The sequence below is a fragment of the Eptesicus fuscus genome, chromosome 13 (genome assembly GCF_027574615.1).
Source record: "Eptesicus fuscus isolate TK198812 chromosome 13, DD_ASM_mEF_20220401, whole genome shotgun sequence".
Lineage (NCBI taxonomy): Eukaryota > Metazoa > Chordata > Mammalia > Chiroptera > Vespertilionidae > Eptesicus > Eptesicus fuscus.
In genome coordinates, this window is record NC_072485.1 from 45,486,942 (window position 1) to 45,510,844 (window position 23,903).

The window sequence follows — 23,903 nt, forward strand, 5'->3', positions numbered from 1 at the left end:
AGTTTCTCATGCTGTTTTATTTTTTTATACTTTTAAATTATTCACTGTATTTCATAATATAAATATAACACAGCTTATTTCACCAATCTGCTATTTTTATGTATTTATATTATCCTTAATTGTTTATTTCTTTCAATGATCTATTATAAATAAAGTTAAGAGACTCATTCTGATAGATAAAACCTGCACATAATATAAAATGGAATACATAGAATTGCTAGTTCAAAATCTCTTGAATATATTTTGTGCAATCCACTTATCATTTGGAAATACACTGTTTAAATGTTTATATTCTTTCACTTTTACACAAAATTAATATCATATTTTAAAATTTTAAAGAAAAATTAATCTCCTTTTAAAAATTGTTTGATTTCTTATAACTTTGAACTTTTTTCTCTTCTTTGACATTTGATTTCTGATTATGTGAATTCAACAATTATAGATTTACCTAATTTTCTCTTGGTTAATCTGTAACACTCTCATAACACTTATCTTGTAATTATTGTCTCCATTTGGAATTTTTACCTGGAATTTTTGCATCTATACTCAGAAGTGAGATTAATCTATGGGGATTTTTATATGTATTATATTTTTAAATTCTGGAAAAAATGTTATTGTCACAATTACAAAGTATAAATAATTGAATGACCATTTTAAAATTGATATTTGCATGATAATGTCTGTTTTCAAATATTACTTTCAAACTACATATCTAATTACATTTGCTGTGAGTTCCTTGTAAGCAACATATAGTTAGGTCATATTTTTCAATCTACTTTGCCAATCTCTGTCCTTTAGTTGTATATTTGGAATATTTGCACTTAATATAATTATAGATATGTTAGAGCTTAATCTGCCATTTTTATTTTTTGTTTTGTTTGTTCTCTCATTTCTGTTTTCTTTTATTTTCCTTTTCTTTCTTTAAATTACTTGAACATTTTTATTATTCCATTTTGATTTATCTGGAGTGTTTTTTAATAGATCTCTTTGTATCAGTTCTTTAGTGACTGCTGTAGACATTGCATTATATGTACATAATTTATCACAGTCTACCAATGTGGTCATTTTATCAGTTTAAGGGAATTGCAGAAACCTAACCTTCTTTTACATCCCTTTGACCATCCTATTTATAATACAATTCTCATAAATATTTCTTTTAAATAAATTTAGAACCATATCGGGTAGTATTACACATTTGCTTCAACCACCAATCATAATTTTGAAACATCAAGAGAAGAAAAGTCTATTATACCTATTCATGTTTTTGGTTTGGGTACCATGTTACCAGGACATTTTGAGTATGTAGCATTATAAGACTCCGAATTTTATTTAAGCCTTCTGCTTTAGCTGGCTTCCTTTAACATGGTGGCTCTTGCAGAGAAAGGAGGTGGGAGTGCCACTGCATTGCTGCCCAGGATGGGGAGGAAGTCCAGGCTTCCCACATTGTCTTCACTGTCATCGGGATAGTGGGCTTTGTTTTTACGTGGCAGGGATGAAAGTTCTGGCTTCCCAGGACTTCTCTAATACCACCCCAGCAGATGTGTTGGGGCATCTATACAGCTGCTAAGGGTAGAAGTCTAAGTTTCTCACTCAAACTTTTCTGTTGTGAGTCAGAATGGGGCCACAGTTACTATTTTGTTTTTCCATATACAGTATATATATATATATATGTTTAAATAGTGTTTAGCTGGAGTAGATGGGTTATTATTTTTAAATCTTGCTATACTGGTTATTTTTTGGTAGGATAATGAGAGCAGACTTTTGTTCAAGTATTTTTTTTTTTCTGTGCCTCTTGACATTTTAATGTTGCTCATATGTTCAGCCCCAAGTCTGGGACATAATGAGGCAAAAAAAAAAAAAAAAAAAACCACCAGGAAACTAATCACCATGACTTTCCTTGGCTTCCGAAGTGCCTAGCTGGTCTACCTTCTTCTCTCCACCTTTCAGAATCTTAGGTTTCTTTCATATATAATGTCTAGAGTTTTTAGTTATACTAGTGGGAAAAATAAGGAAACGTGTATCTACCCCATTTTCCTAGAAACAGAAGTTTCCTGGTTTATTTTTTTCCTCTGTAGTTGGGCTAGAGTTTTTGTTTGGTTGTAGTTTATAGAGAGGTTTTCAACTTTGATTTGTTTTGCTTTTATCATTTCCTAGGCTTGTTACTAAATTTCCTAGGCTTGTCACTATCCTCAAAATGAAAAACAAAATATTTCATTAATGTAAAGACATACGTTTGTTTGAATCTTTAAAAAGAAATTTGTTTTGTGTTTAGGAATTCCTTCAGTTCAAAAAGTCACGTCTTCCTGTAGCTCAGAGATGTTTATTCTTCCCCTGGTACTTCTTTAAATATTGTCTTTCTTCTCTCACCTTTGTTATGTCATTCTGGAATACCTATTAGATTGATTTTATTTCCTGTATTTTACTTCACTATTCTCCTCATTATTTTTATCTTTTTATAATTTTTCTCAGTAATGTGGGTATAGTTTCTCAAACTTCTTTTCTAATTTCCTGATTCAGTTTTTTACATTTCCAGCAATATATTTTACAGCCTTTAATTCAATAATCATGATCCCACATCACCATCTCAGGTGGTCTTTTCTGAGTCTTTTATTATTGATCCTTTTATTGATCCTTTTATTATTCTTTTCTTAAACTTGTATTTGGTTTTTCTGAAGTTGGGCTCAAAACTTTAGATATGCTTCATTTAATTTTTAGTGCTTCAAAGACATCTTAGATCAGTTTGACTATTATTGTTGGGTAAGATTCTATTTCCTTATGTGAATATTTTGGAGTTTTTTTAATAATTTTTTTAATATATTTTTTTATTGATTTTCCACAGAGAGGAAGGGAGAGGGATAGAGAGCTAGAAACATCGATGAGAGAGAAACATTGACCAGCTGCCTCCTGCACACCCCCCGGGGATGTGCCTGCAACCAATGTACATGCCCTTGACCGGAATCGAACTTGGGACCCTTTAGTCCGCAGACCGACGCTCTATCCACTGAGCCAAACCGGTTTCGGCGGAGTTTTAAAAATAAAGTTGAAATTTAAATTATTCACCACAAGCTGATAAATATGTAGCTTCTCTTCATTATTTATCCTCTTTACTTCTTGAAAATGGATTATAAGTGAAAACCGAACTGGAGAATAAGCATACCACTGGTCTTCTTGACCCCAGGCATTCAGCTTGAATCCCTCCCTAACTCCTCCCTATTCCATCCATTCTCACAACAATATCAGAGTGATCTTTCTGTATGACATATATGACAATGCCACTCCTCCGCTTCAAATATTCAGATGGCTCTCTCCATCTATAGAATAAGGTCCAAATTCCTTCACAAAAAAATAAAATTCTATTGATATAACATACTCAAAACACATACAGCATACTTGTTTCTCTTCTACTTTGTGTCAATTACCATTTTATCTATTCCTAATAATTTTTTATTTCTGTTATTAAACTTTTAATTTTCTTATAATAGTTCCTAACCATATATAATTCCTTTTTAATTTATTTCAGCTTCTCAGTCAATATCATTTTTCAACTTTATCTCATAATATCTTCATTAGAACTCAACATTTTAAATTACCCAAATAACAAAACAAGAAGAGCTTCTTGATAATCATTTGGATATTAGAAACAAATAATACACAATGGGGATCCAGTTGATTCTTGGGAGCCTCCTGAACATTTTTACAATTTTATTGATATATATATTTAAGGTGTATAGCATAATGGTTTGACTTGTGAAATGATTACCACAATTGGGGTAGTTAACATCTATCATCTCATATAGATACAATAAAATGAAAGAAAAAATTTCTCCTTGTGATGAGAACTCTTAGGATCTACTCTCCTAACAATATATATAAATATTACAGTGTAAACTACAGTCATTATGTAGTGCATTACATTCCTAGTACTTATCCTATATCTTGAACTTTATATATTTTGACCACCTTCCTCCAATTCTCCCACTTCTGGTAACCACAAATCTGATCTCTTTTCCTTTGAGTTGTATTTGTCTGTTTTTGTTTTGTTTTGTTCAGATCCCACATATACAGTATTTGTCTTTCTCTGTCTGACTTATTTTACTTAGCATAATGTCCTCATGGTTCATTTATGTTGTTTGAAATGGCAGAATTTCCTTATTTTTATGGCTGGATAGTATTTTATTGTTTATCTGACTTCTGTATCAATTCATCTATCAATCAATTCTTAGATTGTTTTCACCTCATGAGCATCTTGATGTTAATGATGTTGATTCTCTTGGTTCTTTTTTTCACTGTGATGTGACAGAAATCCTAATTTTAATTCTCTTAAGCATTAATGAGTTAGACCTCAGATCAAGGCAGAATAGTCAATGAAGAATGGTTCAGTAGAAAGCAGAGGACTTTAGAATCCAATAGATGTGGTTTTAATTTTAGATCTGTCACTCTAATTGCTATTCCTTAACTTCTCTGTGATAAGTTTCCTCACCTATTAAATGCACATGGAGGAGGGCAAAACACATGCAAATGTTAACTGTCCTCAATACATGCTAGCCCATCTTTATCTCTCCAATTCTAGCCAAGCAAGCAAGATTTATGACAAGTATAAAAGTTATTAGATACATTGTTCTATATTATAATTATAAATATATTTCTAAAATCTTGATAAATTGTATGTGCTTAATGAAATCATGAATGCTGGTTTATATTCTCCAAAGTTTAGGTGTTTGCAGGAATATTAATATCTCCTAAAATGGCCACTTCGGTGGCTCCTTCAGGGATTCATGGTTCTAAAAGGGCGTGACCTTTATGTATATGTTAATGTACAAATAAGGAAAAATTAACTCCAAAAAATAATTCAGGCCTGTCTCAGAGTTTAAGCTCTAGCCATTTTTCTTTGTGTCTTTATTCTTAGACAATGCAAGACCCTTCCTCATCTAACTGAAAACCTGACTTTGCCTCTTTCCCTGATACTAAGAAAGAATCTTAATAACAAATCCAGAATCTGAATTTTCTAATCAAGACTCTCTCTCTCTTTCTCTCCCTGACTCCAGCTGGGAATTCATTTCTATAATTATGGTTGGGGGAAATTGGACAAGAGTAACTGAGTTTATTCTCATGAGCTTCTCTTCCCTACCTACTGAATTACAGTTGTTACTCTTCCTGACATTTCTAATTATCTACCTGGTCACCCTGATGGGAAACAGCCTCATCATTCTGGTTACCTTGGCGGACCCCATGCTACATAGTCCCATGTACTTCTTCCTCAGGAACTTGTCCTTCTTGGAGATTGGCTTCAACCTAGTCATTGTGCCCAAAATGCTGGGAACCCTACTTGCTCAGGACACAACCATCTCTTTCCCTGGGTGTGCCATACAGATGTATTTCTTCTTCTTCTTTGGGGTTGCTGAATGCTTTCTTCTGGCCATCATGGCATATGACCGCTATGTAGCCATCTGCAATCCCTTGCACTACCCAGTCATCATGAACCAAAGGACACGTGCCAAACTGGCTGTCGCCTCCTGGTTTCCAGGCTTTCCCGTAGCTACTGTGCAGACCACATGGCTCTTCAGCTTCCCATTCTGTGGCACCAATAAGGTGAACCACTTCTTCTGTGACAGCCCACCTGTGCTGAGGCTGGTCTGTGCAGACACAGCACAGTTTGAGGTCTATGCGATTGTTGGAACCATTCTGGTCGTCATGATACCCTGCTTGCTGGTCTTATGTTCCTATTCTCGAATCGCTGCTGCCATCTTCAAGATTCCATCAGCTAAAGGGAAGCATAAAGCCTTCTCTACATGCTCCTCCCACCTCCTTGTGGTCTCCCTTTTCTATGTATCTTCAAGCCTCACCTACTTCCGGCCTAAGTCCAATAATTCTCCTGAGAGCAAGAAGCTGCTATCATTGTTCTACACTGTTGTGACTCCCATGTTGAACCCCATCATCTACAGCCTGAGAAATAACGAGGTGAAGAATGCCCTCAGCCGGACCTTCCGCAAGGCCCTGGGCCTTAGAAACTACATCCTGTAGACATTAAGAGATAAGACTAAAGTTTATTGAATGGCAAACAATCAATTTTATATTTGGGATTAGTCTCTTTATATCCTGTTGGGAAGAGACCCAGCTGTTGAAATGACTGTTGGGAAGCTCAGTAGACAGAAAACAGCACCAGCACCTGGAAAACTCCTCTGCCTGCCCACTGCAGACTTACATTCTTTTTCTTATTGGTACTTCAACACTTCCGTATCAGGTAATTCCAGATATTTGCATTCCTGTGTCCTACTTGTAATCTTAATTTAGGGACACACATAAAGAAAGAAAACCAATAAAAATTTATCTTGTCACTTTCTCTTTATTTATGAGGGCAAATATACTCCCTTTACAAGATATAAAACCCCATGATTTCCCAATGGATAACTCTCCTCACTGTGTTATTTCAGTTCTCAGGTCCATTAGCTAGTGTTAGTTCTCTTAAACTCACTTTTATGTAGTATAGATATTGGAAAGCGGATGAATAGTCCTCATATACACACCTTTATAACCCCAACAATCATTTTCTTCCCTACTCTAGTTTTCTCAGGAAGAAGGATTTGAACTTCCATGGGATCTCTCTCTATCCCATATTTACATTCAGATGCCTTGGTGAAGTGATATCATAAATATCAGTAATGATGCTGCTTTCGTCAAAGCTTAAAATGGATCCAAGATGATTACAACATAGCTCTTCTTTAACCACAGAAAGATTTCTCATTCTTTTTATAACTTCACTAGAGGTCCTGTGCATGAAATTCATGCACAGGTGCAGTCACTAGGCCTGGCCAGCAATCAAAGCGCAATGTGTGGTGTGGAATGGCAGGTCCCAGCTGACCTCTGGGCCCTACCTAGTCAGCACCTGGGCCCTGGGGTCCCCACGCGCTCCCCTCTGCCTGAGTCATTGGGCCTCCGCCTGGCTCCCTCAGCACCTGGGCCCACCGCCGCTGCTGGTCACCATCTGCAGGGCAATCGGCGGGGTGATAGGGCCCTGCTTGCACCCGCCTTGGTCTGACACCACCCGCTCACCTGCTCTACCATCCTGCTGCAGTTCTGCTCTCATAGTCGCCCATCGGGGCCAGCAGCACCTCCACTGCTGCCAGCGCTGCATCGCTGATGCCAACCATGTTCCACGCTGCCCCTTGGTGGTCAGTGCATGTCATAGCGAGTGGTCGAACTCCTGGTCAAACTCACTGCTGAACTCCAGGTCGAGGAGACAATTTGCACATTAAGCTTTTATTATATAGGATAGTCTCTATTTTGTAGATTTGCCATCAGTTGAGTCTTTTATTATTACAAATCATACTGTAAAAATAGCTCTATGACTGTGCCTTTTAATCTTTTTGCCAGTATATCTATCTTACAGATGGAAATCTAGAAATTGGATTTCTTGAGCAAATACATATGTAATATTGCTATATATTGGCAAATTCCCTTCCAAAGTGATTTTACACTCCCAATAGCTTATTTCCACACAGTCCTGTCAACAATATTTGTCACCACACATTTGAATTTTGCTTATATAATAAGTAAAAAAGCTCAATTACATTTTAATTGGAAAAAAGTAAATTTTAAGGAATATGAAACAAATAGGTGAGTAAACTAGAGAAAAGGCATGCATTTCATTCAGACTTCTGAGTTAATAGTTTAGATTATTAGCAGTTGGTGATGTCTTGGTATTTTATTTTCTCTACTTGAAATCTTCTTTACCTTTATTTTAGCCAAATACACCTCATCTTTCGAGGTCCTTTAGTGATCGCTCTAGCAGCATAAATTATCCTCTCCTATATGTATTCATTTCAAGTTCATCTGTAGATAAGTTAAATTTTGTATACACTATGCTGTACTTTTCACATGTTTGTTTTCTCCCTAATGTACCTGTAACTCTTTGAAAATGTGAGCAGCACACTTGTCTCTATTTTAATATGACACAGGCATCCCTAAAAGCTATATGTTCTGCAGAACTCTGTACTAAAAAGATTATAGGTAAATGGGGTTAGGGAAGACCAGTCAAAATATATGCAACTTTGAAGCCAGAGCATTAACAGAAACAAGAGTTGGTACTTGGAGAGACAACACAGCCTCCCCAGCATGCAGCTCAGCGAAGGTGAAAGTTGCCACAGTAGATATTTAACATGCAAAATAACAGTAGAATGAAAATTGTGACAATGATTTACTTAAAACAAGACATATGGTGCTGAGACAAAGCAGATGGGTATGATGTTCTGAACCAGTGGAGGAGCCCTTAGATGGTCATGGAGTCACTGCCACTTTCCAGGAGCCAAAAACTACAAAAAGCAAGATGTACCTCTCTCCAGGGATGGAGCCTTGGGTATAGGCACACTTTCAACATTTCCTTAAAAACCATTAAGAGGAGCCCAGCTTGGGTGGCCCAGTGGTTGAGCATCAACTTATGAACCAGGAGGTCTCGTGCCCAGGTTGCAGGCTCAATCCCTAGTAAGGGGCATGCAGGAGGCAGCCAATCAATGATCCCCTTTCATCATTGATGTTTCTATCTCCCTCTCCCTTTCTGAAATCAATAGATTTAAAAAAAAAAAACAGTTAAGAGGGATCCTGGCTAAGACCCAAGGACATTCATTTCAGTGTTGAAGGTTATCACTTTATTCCACCTATTCTGGTTTGCTTTGCCCAATAAAAACTTTCCTCTTACAATGAAATCATCGTCCAATTTTTCTACAGTATGAGAAAGAGGAACAAATGAATGGGTAATCCAGCTGAGAAGTGTTGGTGACTTGGAGTAGAGTGGTATCAGTAGCAAGTGATTCCAAACAATTTTTGGAGGAATAATTTCTTTTACTTGGTGGTGGACTGCATGTGGGAAAAAGCACTTCTGATGAAAGGCAGGTTGATTCTACAACAAAACCAATTCCTGTGATAGAGAATAGGTGTTCTGAAAGGCGGGAGGACTTTCTTTTTCTTTCATATCCCTGTTATAAATCCCCTTTCACCTTTTAGAAACATCTACCCAAAACCTGAAGTAACTGGTCATTCCTTAGGGCCAAAGGCTTTTATCATAGGTCATGTCCTCCCAGAATCAGAGTTATTAAAAAGAAGCATTAAATGAGTAGGAAAAGCAGACTAGGACAAGAAACTAAGCAAGAAAAAAAGTAATTTCAGGTGAAATCCCAGACTCAGCCTGGTCCAGCAGGAAACTGCAGAGCATAAATAAAACTCAGTTTGTTCTGCTTCAGGTCACAGGAAGTAGGCTTTTGTACTCCCACTTCAGTTATCCATTGCCTACTGGTGAAACATGGGGTAGGGAAAAGGGAGAATTAAAACTCCCAGGCACTTCTCTCTCCTGGAGAGGCTCCCCAGTGCCCAGAGGCACTCTTCTGAAAGTTAGAACATTAAAAAATGACCATTAAAAAGGTAATCACCAATCCAGAGACATAGAAGCATAGAACAGACTGTAGAATCTCAGAGGGAAGGCATGGGAGGGTGGGTGTTTAGTAGGAGATGAACCAAAGAACTTGTATGCATATAGGTATAACCTATGGACATAGACAATAGGGTGGTGAAGGCAGGGGGCAGGGGGGTTAGAAGGAGTCAATGGGGAGAAAAAGGGGACATATGTAACACTTTCAACAATACATATTTGATTTATGATTTTTAAGTGATCACCAAAATCCTAAACCTAGAACTCAATTCAGTGTATGGTGTTCTTTCCAAGTTCAACATCTACCTTCTAGTGTGAGTTGCTATTATATCTACTTTTTTCCAGATGAGTATACTAGTCCCCTTCTATCCATGGTTTTTGCTTTCCAGTTTCAGTTACCCATAATCAACTGCAGTCTAAAAATATTAAATGGGAAATTCCAAATATCAGCAATTCATAAGTTTTAAATTACATGCCATTCTGAGTAGTATGATGAAATCTTGCACAATCCTGCTACATCCCACCTGGGATGTGAATCATTCCCTTTGTCCAGAGGAACCACACTATATACACTACCCACCCATCAGTCACTTAGTGGCCATGTTGGTTATCAGATCAACTGTCATGGTACCACAGTTCTTATGTTCAAACTAGAGGCCCAGTGCATGAAATTCGTGTAGGGGGGAGAGGGGAGTGTTGAGGGAGAGGGGTCCCTTTCACAATTCGGGACCACTGGCTCCTAACTGCTCACCTGCCTGCCTGATCACCCCTAACTGCCTCTGCCTGCCTGCCTGCCTGATGGCTCCTAACTGCTCTCCTGCCTGCCTGCCTAATTACCCCTAACCTCTCGCCTGCCTGTCTGATCGCCCCTAATCTCCTCTGCCTGCTTGTCTGATCACCCTTAACCAGTCACCTGCCTGCCTGATCATCCCTAACCACTCGCCTGCCTGCCTGATGGCCCCTAACTGCTCACCTGCTTGCCTGATCGCCCCCAACCACCTCTGCCTCAGCCCCTGTGGCTTCATCCAGAAGGTCGTCTGGAAGGACATCCGGAAGGTTGTTCAGCTGTCCGGTCTAATTAGCATATTATGCTTTTATTATTATAGATAATCATTATTTTACTTAATAATGGCCCCAAAGCCCAAGAGTAGTGATGCTGGTGATTTAGGTGTGCCAAACAGAAGCCATAAAATGTATGTATGTATGTATAGGAAACAATATATTAAGATTTGTTACTATCTGAGGTTTCTGGCATCCACTGAGGTCTTGGTAAATATCCCCCATGGATAAGGGGGGAGTGCTATAATTTAAACACACAAATATTCAAATTCATATACCAAGGATACTTATTCATTATCAGAAACAATAGAGACAAACACATAACTATGAAATAAATATTTTATTATTTAATTCATCATTTTTAAGGTATCTGTTTTTTATAATAGACTCAGAACAACACATCATTATATAGATCAGTGATAGTACCTTTTCTTCATCTTCCACTTTTATAAGGGGTCCCTTTGGTATTGCTGGGACATGTGCAGACATCATGCTGGATACTAAACAAAGGATAGTGAACAAGTCAGTTATGGTGACGGCTTTCAGTAAGAAGTGTGCAGGCAAATGTCTGCCTCAGAGACACTGTAAGAAATGTTCAGATATGCATTAGCCTTTGGATGAAGCCCTAATTAGCTGGGGGAAATTTTATCTCAAAGCATGGACTCTATTTTACTCTCTCAACCTCAATTCCTATTCCAGAAGGATTAGGATTTTGAAACTGCTAGTCAGACTTTCTTCTCCTTCTCTTAATCAGGAGCTAATAGCCACTTCAACCAACAACATTGCCAACCAAGTGCTTACAGTTTTCATTAATATTCTCCACTTGGCTTAGATAATGATTAATAGTTTTTCTTTTTTATGCCTGAAAACTTCTCAAGTCCAGGTATGAAACACTCTTGGGAACCAGCCCAATGCGAATCAAAAGTGAGGGGAAATGTAAAAGAATACTGGCACAAAGGAAAAGAAATCACTATCTTGAAGAGATTGCTTTACTGCCATATTTTTTTAATCGTTTACTATAGGCAAGACATGGAAACAACAGATGAATGAATAAAGAATGTGAGAAAAAAAAAACAGAAATAAATGTGAGAGCCCAGCTGGTGATTGAGCATCGACCTATGAACCAGGAGGTCATGGTTCAAATCCCGGTCGGAGCACATGCCTGGGTTGCAGGCTCAGTCTCCAGTGTGAGGCCTGCAGGAAGCAGCTGATCAATGATTCTCTTTCATCATTGATGTTTCTATATCTCTCTCCATCTCCCTTCCTCTCTGAAATAAATAAAAATATATTTAAAAATAAAGAAACTGAATATTTATCAGCCATTTGAAATAATCCTGCTATTTGCTACAACATGGATGGACCTTGAAGGCAGAAAAAGACAAATACTGTATAATCTCACTTATATGTGGAATCTGAAAAAAATAAATAAACACCACAAATTTTCAGAAACAGAGTTGAATGATGGTTGCTGGGTAGTGTGGGGGAAATTGGAAGATGTTGGCCAAAGGGTACAAACTCAGTTATAAGATGAATAAGTTCTGAGGATCTAATGTATAGCATGGTAACTATAGTTAACAAAGAATTATCTCTTAATTGTTTTCAAGACTAAAAAGTAATTATGTGAGATGATGGAGGTGTTAAATAACCCTACTGTGGTCATCGTTTTGCATATATACATGAATCAAATCATTACTTCATACAACTTAAATGTACACAATGTTATAAGTCAATTATATCTTAAAACTGGGAAAAATTAAAACTTAAGTTTAAAGAGAATACTGGCATGCTCCTCTCATCTTTTTCAGGTGGAAACCTTGGAGGATGGGCCACTGAGTTTTGTCCCTTTGCTCTGCAGCCTCACAAGTGCAGGAAACATCGGAGCTACAATAGACCTTCCTCCAATTACGGGGTTGCAGAATCTACGTGAATTTCTGAACTCCTGGGAGCTCCTCAAAACTCACACCTGTCAGAAAGTGAACCTGTGACTTCACCTGAGAAAGAAGAAGCTTTGGGAGAAATCACTTCCCTACAGTAAACAGCAGGGACCAAAATAGTCCTGAGACCCCACCTGGAATCCTCTAGAGTGATTGACACAGGCCCTGCCCAGAGCTTCCCTGGTGTGACTTATGCTGCACAGCTCAGAGTGTCTTTACTACAAGGATTGGCCCAGCCACAGCCCAGGATTAACCTGGAATGTCTGACACAGCCTGGGGACAAAGCTTCTTCCAGAATGTGACAAGACAGACTTCAAGGTTCACCAGCAATGTGGACCAAGACAAGCACAACCAAGAGTGTCTTTGGGATGACTGGCATAGACACATTCCTGGGCCTTTCTGAGATGACTTGCACAGACACAGCATAATTTAGGAGCTCTCTTTGAGTCAGTCGTTCAGACATAGTCTAAGGCTGATCCAGAGCCACTGACACAAACCAGGGCTTCTCTGGAATTGTGATACAGACAAGTCTCACTGACAGGAGGTAAGTAAAAGGTGAAGGACAGGGCCCAGGCTTGAAATCTCTTGTAAAGAGGATAATGGTTCACCACCAAAACAATGTGTCTTCTTTTTTTTAATTTTAATTTCTTTATTGATTAAGGTATTACATATGTGTCCTTATTCCCCCATTACCCCCCACCTCCCATTCATGCCCCCACCCCCTATTGTCTGTGTCCATTGATTAGGCTTATATGCATGCATATGATTCCTTTGGTTGATCTCTCCTCCTTACCCCCATTGTCCTCTACCTTCTTTGACACGTTTTTGAGAAACAAGAAAGGAGATCAGTGGTCTCAAGTAAAAAACTTAGAGTTTTATAAGATTTGACAACTTAGGGGACCTGGAAAAGGATAGAAAACAATGGTAATGTATGTATTATGCTTTGAAATGCTCAAAGTTTTTGCACAAATGTTCTCACTTCACACCTACAACCATCCTGTCTAGTGGGTAGGGCATTTATAATGACAATCCTTTTATAGTTGAGAAAACCATAACTCAGAAATCATCATGTCAGTAGCTCTGTGTCTCACAGCTAAAAATAATAATAACCAGAACTGTAACTACAAAGCCCTTGCCATTATAACTATGCGGTCTCAAACTATCCTGTATGTGGTAGTTTCACCGAGTTCTCTGAAATATCTTGTCTTGTTCTTCCTTGTTGAAACAAAGCTTTGAATCTCCAAGGTGTTATTCCTGATAGGAGACACTCTGGATAGAGATGTAGCTGCATCTGATGACTGCAACCACAACCACACTTATCCATGGCTCTGTGCTTGCAAAACCAGCAGTATAACAGTGCCTGAATTATACCACACTGATAACATCCTTACAGCCCTAACTGTGCTCAGGCAGTTACAGGAAGTCAGTTCAAAGTTTTCCCAGCAATTTCCCCCCTACCATCATCCCCTACTTAGTAGGGGAAAATAGAAATTTTTTTTTTAATGTAAAAAGAAACAGAAAAGAAAGGTGAGAGATATGAAAGGAAAGAGAGGGAAACTTCAGAAAGAAAACTGTTTGTGCTGATAGTTGCAAGATGAGCAGAAAGTCAGGCATGATTTCAGGAAGAGGTTTCCAAGAGTAGAGAGCCACATGCACAAATGCAAGGAGGCTGAGAGAACATGATGTGTGCACAAAACAGAAAACGTTTCCGTGTGACCAGAGCATTAACAGCGTGAGGGATTTGAAACTGGAAAATTAAGCGGGTATCAGAGAAAAAGTCCTTGTTAAAGTGTTTGGCCATATCCCAGGGACGATAGGGAGTGACTGAAAGACGTTCAGCAGGTAAGTAACTTAATCAGAGTTGCTGCCGGATCACACACAGTCAAGGAGAGAACAAACTGGAATCAGGTTCCTACAATAGTCCAGGCCAGAGAAAATAAGAGCCAAAAACAAAGGCAGTGTGGTAGGGATGGAGAAGGTGACACTAAACCAGTGTTTAGAAGGAAAAATAATCAAGTTTGGGGGATAAAGGATTTTTATCCCAGTTCCTGTGTTACAAAGTGGGTGTTGTCATTTTCTGCAATGGTGTAGATATAAGGAGAAGGCTTGGGGTGGAGGGAGATAATGAATATAAATATATTACTGTTTAAATCTGTGTATATTGCATGAAGCTGTAGTGCTGATGTGTATAGTCTTTTGTATCTAAATTACTTATGCTTTGAGCTCACTCTGCTTACATTCTGTTTATACAGATATTTCCTTGATTTTTCCACATTTTCTTCATTATTTATCCATTCATTCAACAATACTTTACTGAACATCAGCCTTGCTAGGAACTGGAATAAAAAGTTAAATAGTATGATTTTTACTCTCTAGGAGTATACCATCTGGAATATGAGTTAAAGACAGAAATTAATGATTACTCTAAGATAAAGTAATCATTATTAAAGATTATGCAAGTGGTATTCTAGTGTTGTTAGTATCTTGAAACTTCCTGGTCCTCTCTAGAATCTGTCTTACTCCTTGCTCTCCTACTGCCACCCAATACCAAACGCCCTGGCTTGCCCTCACCTGTGAATTCAGACTCGCTCAGGTTTTCAGAGAGTGGGTGAAAGTGTTGCCTGATGGGTTAAGTCCATGACTTGGAGTCAGACTGCCCAGGATGCATATATGCTGATGCCAACACTTGCTGGCTGCCTAACCTTAGAAAAACCACTCAACTTCTCTGTTCCTCGTATTCCTAGACTGTAAAGTGGGATGAGTAATAGTTTCTATACCTTTGGGTTGTTGTGAGACAAACATGACATATGCAAAACATTTGGATTAGTGCCTGGCACTTACTTGGTGCTCAATAAATGTTACTTTTTACTGTGAAAATAGATAAGGTATCAAAAAACATTTTCATAGAAGTGATGCCTAGCTTGAAGATTTTAAAATGAATAGGATTCAGCAAAAATTTTTAAACAGCACCTTTTTTTTTTTTTTTTTTTTTTTTGCTCTTTACCTCCCTCCTTCCTTCACCACCCTGACTTCACATCTTGCACCTGCTCAGGTCTTTACTCAGGTATGATCTTCTCAATGGAGCCTTCTTTATTTGACTCCCTCCCACCCACCCCAAATGCCTATTTCCTTCCCCACTGTGTTGTTCGCCATTATTCCTGTTGCTATCTAACACACTATACCTTTTACTTTGTTTATAATCTGTCTTCCCTACTGGAATGTGAGTTCTATGAGGGCAGGTATTTTTATTTGTTTTACTTACTGATATATTATCTTCAGTATCAAGAACAGTGTCTAGAAGACAATATCTATTGAATAAATTATTATTTTGTCAGAGATAAAAAGCAAGGGCACACATTGTAATATACAGATCTTGCAACATAGAAACCCACACCTAAAACCTATATGTTCGTGTTGACCATATCACTCCAGTCTATTTAAATTAGTAAATATTTTTTAAAGAAAAGAAAAGCAAGGGCTACAATGAGTTGGAGCAATGGGTTAGATAAGAACTGCATTTTTAAAGGTAGATATAACATTATATCATAAGAATTATAATGGTTAGCGTTTATTGCATATGTATTATGCACCAGTTACCATGCTGTATGCTTTAGATTTATTCATCTAAGTGTATACTTATGAGAAAGAATTTCAGAGTCCCAATTTTGAAGCTTAGTTATTGATATAATGATGAAAACTTGTTTCCTTTTTCCACAGGGGTTAATGCTATTAGCCACACCTGCATATTTTAAGTTGGTCTTTACTAACATGACACTTGAGTTTTAATTTCTTGAGAATGAAGACATAAATGGACCAATAGAAAATGATGGAAGGGTTTATACATAACACTGCAGTCTGATACTATCTTGAGTCTGTCTTTCCTTTGTCTGATCACATATAGCCACATGGAGAATATTTAGCCCAGAGATCAAAATAAACCACAGTTTCTATATTGTGTGTCTTCTGTTTAAACTGAAATTGTCTGAGTTTGAAATGAAGATTCCTCCAACATGCCGAAATCTTTCTGAGCATGGCTGCTGGAGACTAGGATACATGCAAGTCTCCTCCTCAGGGATAATTGGTAAATGTTGGCTCACTTCCTTTGCTTTTCTCCTTCCCACTTTTTTATTTTGTAGAAAACATATCCAGACTCATGTTAACATCTTTCATTGTGCCTCAAGACCCTTCTCTTCAGAAATGCTTGGTCTGGCTTCTTGTCAGCATCACTGACTGGTGCTAAAAAAAAAATACAACAACAACACAAAAAAACAAACAAAACAGAAAAGTAGAGACAACTCAGGAGATGTATAAATATATATGGTGTTCCTCAGTTCAGTCTGAAAAGGGTTAGTATTCTTCAAAAACAATTGTGAAACCTATAGTCAAGACTTGGTTTTTACATTTTTGCAAGTACATCTGTTTTATCTTCAACAACTATAACAAAAGAGCTAGAGAATGAGGCCACAGGAGATTCCTTTTCCAAGGCTATAATAGAGGTCTGTGTAACAGATGGAGACTTCTTCCCAGAGTGTGGATGCCCAATGAGATCCAGGGCAGAAGAATGATGTGGGGAAACTGGACCATTGTCAATGAGTTTGTTCTTGTGAGCTTCTCAGCTTTGTCTTCCGAGCTACAAGCTCTACTGTTTCTCCTCTTTTTGATCATTTACCTGGTTACCCTAATGGGCAATGTCCTCATCATCCTGGTCACTACAGCTGACTCTGCCCTACAAAGTCCTATGTACTTCTTCCTCAGGAACTTGTCCTTCCTGGAGATAGGTTTCAACTTGGTCATTGTGCCCAAGATGCTGGGGACCCTGATCATCCAAGACACAACCATCTCCTTCCTTGGCTGTGCTACTCAGATGTATTTCTTCTTTTTCTTTGGGGCTGCTGAGTGCTGCCTCCTGGCCACAATGGCATATGACCGCTATGTGGCCATCTGTGACCCTTTGCGCTACCCAGTCATCATGGGTCGCAGGGCCTGTGCCCAGCTGGCAGCTGCTTCTTGGTTCTCAGGGTTTCCAGTAGCCACTGTGCAAACCACATGGATTTTCAGCTTCCCTTTCTGTGGCCCCAACAGGGTGAATCACTTCTTCTGCGACAGTCCCCCTGTCATTGCACTGGTCTGTGCTGATACCTCTCTGTTTGAACTGGAGGCTCTGACAGCCACTGTCCTGTTCATCCTCTTTCCCTTCTTGCTGATCCTTGGGTCCTATGTTCGCATCCTCTCCACTATCTTCAGGATGCCTTCAGCTGAGGGGAAACGCAAGGCCTTCTCTACCTGTTCCTCCCACCTCCTGGTTGTCTCCCTTTTCTACAGCACTGCCATCCTCACATACTTCCGACCTCGGTCCAGCACCTCTCCTGAGAACAAGAAGCTGCTGTCCCTCTCCTACACAGTGGTGACACCCATGTTAAACCCCATCATCTACAGCTTAAGAAATAGTGAAGTGAAGGCTGCACTGAAGCGGGTCACCCACAGGACCCTGGGCCCTAAGAAACTGTGACTGGTTTAGATGGAAACTGAAGGGGTGGAATGCAAGGACAAAAGAAAGAAAACAGTTTGGCTCAATGGATAGAGCATCAGCCAATTGACTGAAGGGCCCCAGGGTGAATTCCAGTCAAGAGCATGTACTTTGGTTGCAGGCTCAATCCCAGGGGCACATGCGGGATGCAACCAATCAATGTGTCTTTCTCACATCGATGTTTCTCTCTCTCTGTTTCTCCCTCTCCCTTCCACTCTCTCCAAAAATCAATGGAAAAAGTATCCTCAGGTGAGGATAAAAAAAAAAAAGGAAGGAAGGAAGGAAAGAAAGAATGAAAGAAAGAAAGAAAGAAAGAAAGAAAGAAAGAAAGAAAGAAAGAAAGAAAGAAAGAATGGAAGGAAGGAAAGAAGGAAGAGAGGGAGGGGGAGAGAGAGAGGGAGAGAGAGAGAGAGAGAGAGAGAGAGAGAGAGAGAGAGAGAGGGGAGAGAGAGAGAGAGAGAGAGAGAGAGAGAGAGAGAGAGAGAGAGAAACGAAGTTCTCAAATGGGTTTTTGGACTCAGTTCTTTCCAGGAGCCACAGTATACTCACTGGTATCTTAGACTTTCCACTGGGATCCATTTCTGAAAAGAACATGAGTGGTTTAAGAACAAACTGCAGTACACCCAAGGTTCTATAGGACTGTGGTATCAATGTCTCTGAAGATGCCACCTGTTTACACAGATTTGGTGCCCATCTGAAGGTTGACAACTTCACTAAAATTTGCTCTTTTTCATTTTTTAAACTTTTTTGTTGTGTTTTAACTTTTTCTTGAACTTCTTCATTCATGTCATTTTATAATTTTCTGCTTTACTTTCTTCCGTTTGTCCAAAAACTCTACCTGCAACTTTTAAGGACATTTTTGTTTATAAGGTAGAGTAATAATAATAAATAGTAGAGTTCTGTTTCATTCTTTCTTTCTTTGTTTTTTTTTCTTTTCTTTTTTTTTTCAGCAAATTTTTATGCAGTACTCAGCATACATTCGACCCTGTTTAAGCCCAAAAAGCATGTTGGTGAACAAAACAGATTAAATATCTTGCCTCATGGAACTTATAGTGAGGGAAAGAATAAAAAGATACTCTAAAACTCTGCTGGTTTATAAAGTACACATGTTTAGAGTGCTACCAATTGAGTAAGTTTTCCTCTGCTTCTGTAATTGGTCTGTGCTTCATCTGGAGAAAAACAATTCCACACTACTGCCTCAATCTCAAATTATCCATCTTGGATATGAGAGTTGCTTGATACAAAGGATTAAAGGAATCACCCGTCAAGTATAAGTGGACAAATTCTAGGAAACTGCTGGAAATAACCCAGAGTTTCTTTGTTTTCTATATGTTTGGGGTAATCTTATTGTGATTGAATAAAGTTAACTGTCCCTTGTAAGCTTGCATATCTCTCAACCAATGTAGCAGCCACTCTATGATTTTGTCCAGTGAACATTGCCTGACTCTATATTCTTGGCAAATAACAGACTTGAGATGTGGACACCATAGCTTTGCATAATCTATTCATAAGAATGTATTGATAATTAACAAAGTAAAATAGCACTATTGCACCGAAACCACTTTGGCTCAGTGGATAGAGCGTCGGCCTGCAGACTGAAGGGTCCCAGGTTTGATTCTGGTTAGGGGCATGTACCTTGGTTGCGGGCACATCCCCAGTGGGGGGCATGCAGGAGGCAGCTGATCGATGTTTCTCTCTCATCAATGTTTCTAGCTATCTCCCTTCCTCTCTGTAAAAAAATCAATAAAATATATTTTTAAAAAATAAATAAATAAAATAAAATAGCACTATTGCATAGGCAAGACCTCTTCACAAACAACTCTAACTCTGTGTGCCATGGAAGAACCAGGACCATTTTAATCTTCCACACAAGATGTCCTTTAGCTCGCATGTATTAAGGGCTCCAGGAGGGCAGCACATTCTGAATATCACCATAGGAATCCTATCTAATAATAGAGTAACATGTAAATTACCATCACTCCGCTATGCCCACGATTGGGCGGCGGGAGGCTGGGGGGCGGGACTCGGGGTGGCCTGTCCGGCCATTGAGAGGCACGGATCTGCTGCCACTGAGGGGGGGCTACCCTGCTGTTGAGAGGCGCAGGGGGCGGGACTCCCGCACCCTGGGCCTCTCAATGGCCAGATCCTCGGCCGCTGAGGAGGCTTGCGGCAGACACCCCGCTGCGCCTCTCAAGGGCAGGGTAGCCCCCCTCAGCGGCCTCGGACCATACAAAGTGGGGCAGTTGGGTGCCTGTCTGCTCCGGCACCAGCGGACAGGCACCCAGCTCCACCGCGAAAAGCGAAAGCGTATAGGGGACCCTACACGTGCATGATTCAATCATGCACTGGGCCTCTAGTTTGCAAATAAAAAGGCAGATCATAGGGTTCTATTTGCATGATGGCAATCACACAACCAAGCAGATTGGTACCATTATAAATTTGTTAACTCCAAGTTTAGCCAAGCTTTTATCACTGCCTCACATTCATTTTACTTGACCTTTATATGGTAGGTAGAATAATGGGCCCACCAAGATGTCCATGTCCTAGTGCCCTATACATTACCTTACATGGACTTTGTAGATGTCATTAAATTAAGGGTATTCCCTTGGGGAGGTTAGCTTGCTTTTTTTTAAATACAGTGACAGGAAATCAGAAGGTGTGTAGAGAATGACCTTGAAACATTTATTCCCATCGCTTCCTCAACTCCATATACCTAAGCCCACGGGTCCTGCCTTCTATACACAGCTACCCTCTCCAAGTCCTAGTGGCCTCCTTCTGGTCCTTCAGGCCCAGAATTGGTAATAGCTTCTCACTCTTGCTTCCCTCAGATGTCACTATTTCTTGTTGTTTTTCAAAACCCCATCTTTATCTTATAAAGGTATGTCCTAATAGATTACAGTACTCATCTCTCTAATGAGAGTATGAGAAGTAGAGCATAGCTCATAAATTCTGCTTCATTGTGCCCATGCTTTACCCACCTCAAACATATACAAAGATGGGGGAAAGTAGGTTTTTAAGTACTACAAATAAATAATACAACAACAAATAAATAATAATGAATAAACTCCATTTCTTGTATTCACAACTGTAAGCCTACTTTTGCCCTCCCCCATATGTACATGCACATGTAGGTATGATGTGGAATTGGCGCAGAAGAAAGGACAGCTGAATACTCAGATGTATCAGGAAAGAGACCCTTTATTCAAAGCAGCACTGCTGGTTCAGGGGTTTCAAAGATCCAAAGCCTGCACAACTTATACAATAAGATTTCTCCTTATGTACTAGTAGATTCCTGAGTTTCTTTGTTTCCTAACTACTGGGCTTCTAATGGTGGACTTTCACAGCCCCTCCTGAGTCAGTTAGAATGGGGGCATTAGATTGTATCTAAATGCCTAACCTGGATAGCACCAGTGACCTCTCTCTAGCTAAGCTGTTACATCCTTGGTTTATGGCCCTTGTAAATTGGTAGTATTTAAGTCAATAGGTCTTTCAAGACCCAGATAATTAAGGAAGGGGCAGTGACTTGATTATAGGCTAACAAAAATGTGCATTAGGATACTAATTAGCTAGGTACAGAGTCAGGCTGCTAACCCTCCTACATTCTTTCACAGGTACAAGTGCATGGACACATACATGTAGCACCTAGCTCATAGTAAATGATTAAGTAATATTTGTTAATTTATTGATTATTTGATGAGGCACAGAAATATCAAAATATAAAAGTATTGGAGTAGATTCTGGGATAAGATAAATATTAATATATAGCATAATTTAATAAGATAGATTTTACAGGTTCTGTAATCAAACAATGGGTCTGTGCTGCCTGTCACTACTTGAGCCAAATAAACAGAGACAGGGTTGAATCCTATATGAGCATTTATTCCAATACTGCCAGCGGAATGGGAGAGCAGCACATTAGCCACAAAAATCTGCTCTGCAGCTCCCCATAAGCCAACTGTTTATATAGGTAGAACTACAAAGGAAGAGTAGGCAAAAGGGCAGTTTACAATATGCAAAAGAACTAGGGGTCTTCAAAGGGCTTAGTGATATGCAAGGGCTGGGGTTACATGGGAAATAGCCAAAGGGAGTGCCAGATGGGCAGTTAACAGGTAGGCAGGCTAGAGGTTTGCAAAGGCCTGCAGGTGTGCAAAAAGGGCTGGGGATCTTCAAAGGGCTGGCAATCCTGGTTTCTGCAGCATAATTGTTAATCTTTCCATGATAATAGGCAGCTCCAAATGGGGAGGAAGGGCTGCATCTCCAGGTCAGCTCCAGCCAGGGTAGAATGTGCCTTCTTTAATCAGAATAAAACAATCATGGTTAACAGAGCATGGTTAATATTTCTTACAATAAATACTAGCTGGTTCCCCAAATTCTATTGCTGCCCCCTTTCAGTTCCATAGTTTATAAAAATGTGGATATTTCTCAGAGGAAAACTAACCAGAAGGAAGGCCCTCCTTCTTACTGCTCCATGAATTACTGTCCTTCTTCTACTGAGGAAGTGTTGGGTGAAGGATGGAAGATGGGTCCCTGGATAAGGCCCAAGGATGAGACTCATACCATGTTCTAGTCTTGCTAAGGAAACTAAAGTCTTCCAAATAGGGAGCCAGCAGGATCTCACTGCCAGTGGCAAACTCCAAGCCTGCATGGAAGATTCCTTGTGGTCATTTTCCTCAGAGCTCCCTTCACGTCCTTGTTCCTCAGGCTGTAGATGAGGGGATTAAGCATGGGGGTGACCATGGTGTAGAACACAGACACCAGTTTTTTCTGTTCTTTGGAAGACTTTGGTGTCATGTAGGTGACAATTGCTGATCCATAAAAAAGGATGACCACTGTGAGGTGGGAGCCACAAGTAGAGAATGCCTTGAGCCGCCCTGCTGCTGACTTCATCCTGACCACAGTCACTATGATGTGGCCATAGGATACCAGAATTAGGGAAACAGGTATGAGGAGAATCACAACCCCCACAAAGAAAATGGCCATCTCTGAAGTCCGGGCATCTGTGGTTGCTAGGATCAACAGTGCAGGTGCCTCACAAAAGAAATGAGCAATACTATTGCTGCCTCTGTAGGGTAGCCTTAGGGTGAAGGTGGCATCCACCACAGATACCAGAATGCCACTGGCCCATGATCCCGCAGCTAGCTGGACACACACTTTCCAAGTCATGATGGTGGGGTAATGCAAAGGGTTACAGATAGCCACATACCGGTCATAGGACATCACTGCCAAAAGGGCACACTGTGTACCCCCCAAAATCAAGAAGAATAGAAGCTGAGCTGCACAACGTGTGAATGAAATGACTTTTTTTCTGGATAGCAGGTGGACTAGGGCCTGAGGAACGATGTTGGTAGAGAAACAGAGGTCAGCCAGAGATAAATTGCAGAGAAAAAAATACATGGGTGTGTGAAGCAGGGAGTCAACCTGAACAAGGGTCAGGAGAAGCACATTTCCAAGCACAGTGACCAGATAGACACCCAGGAATAAGATGAATAGCAGCTGCTGGGTGTGCGGGTTGTCAGAGAGTCCCAGAAGGAAGAATTCTGTCACCTGTGTCTGATTTGTCTGTCTCATGGTTTGTCTCCTTTTTCAGTACAAACACACTACACACTCAACATAGGTGTGTTTAACCTATAAAATCATGTAATTCAGAGTTAGTGTGTGTAACCTATAAAATATATAATTAAATGTTGCATCCAATCACTACCAACCATTTCAAGAATCCCCTTTATAAGGTGTTTAGAAGATGATCATGCTGCTTTAGTTGGAACATTTTCAATTTTGCAAGACTTAATACTTTATAAGTTGGTGCATTCATTTTTAGTGTCATCTGGCAAGTGTAGACTAAATCCAAAATCATCTTCTTTATTCTGCATACCACATATCTAATAATAAAAAGACAGATTAAATTCATGTGTAAAGTCATGCCATTTAAATTCACTTTATTATTAACTAAAGCCTTTAAAGGAGT

General features: G+C 39.5%; 3 protein-coding genes across 3 annotated transcripts; 2 read left to right on the forward strand and 1 right to left on the reverse strand.

Annotated features, from left to right (window-relative positions):
• The first annotated feature begins 5,067 nt into the window (after positions 1-5,067).
• On the forward strand, positions 5,068-6,021 carry LOC103294662 (olfactory receptor 10A5). The gene has a single exon (XM_008151079.2). The coding sequence runs from the start codon at positions 5,068-5,070 to the stop codon at positions 6,019-6,021; it is 954 nt and encodes a 317-aa protein (XP_008149301.2).
• A 10,951-nt stretch (positions 6,022-16,972) lies between these two features.
• LOC103294661 (olfactory receptor 10A4) lies at positions 16,973-17,920 on the forward strand. Its single transcript, XM_008151078.2, has one exon. It carries the CDS (start codon positions 16,973-16,975, stop codon positions 17,918-17,920), a length of 948 nt encoding a protein of 315 aa, XP_008149300.1.
• Positions 17,921-22,552: 4,632 nt separating this feature from the next.
• On the reverse strand, positions 22,553-23,515 carry LOC103294707 (olfactory receptor 2D2-like). Its single transcript, XM_028159929.2, has one exon. It carries the CDS (start codon positions 23,504-23,506, stop codon positions 22,553-22,555), a length of 954 nt encoding a protein of 317 aa, XP_028015730.2. The 5' UTR covers positions 23,507-23,515.
• Between the last annotated feature and the right edge of the window lie 388 nt (positions 23,516-23,903).

Excerpts from the sequence above, each read along its gene's own strand:
- LOC103294662 (XM_008151079.2), top strand. The coding sequence starts at position 5,068 with ATGGTTGGGGGAAATTGGACAAGAGTAACTGAGTTTATTCTCATGAGC.
- LOC103294661 (XM_008151078.2), top strand. The coding sequence starts at position 16,973 with ATGATGTGGGGAAACTGGACCATTGTCAATGAGTTTGTTCTTGTGAGC.
- LOC103294707 (XM_028159929.2), bottom strand. The coding sequence starts at position 23,506 with ATGAGACAGACAAATCAGACACAGGTGACAGAATTCTTCCTTCTGGGA.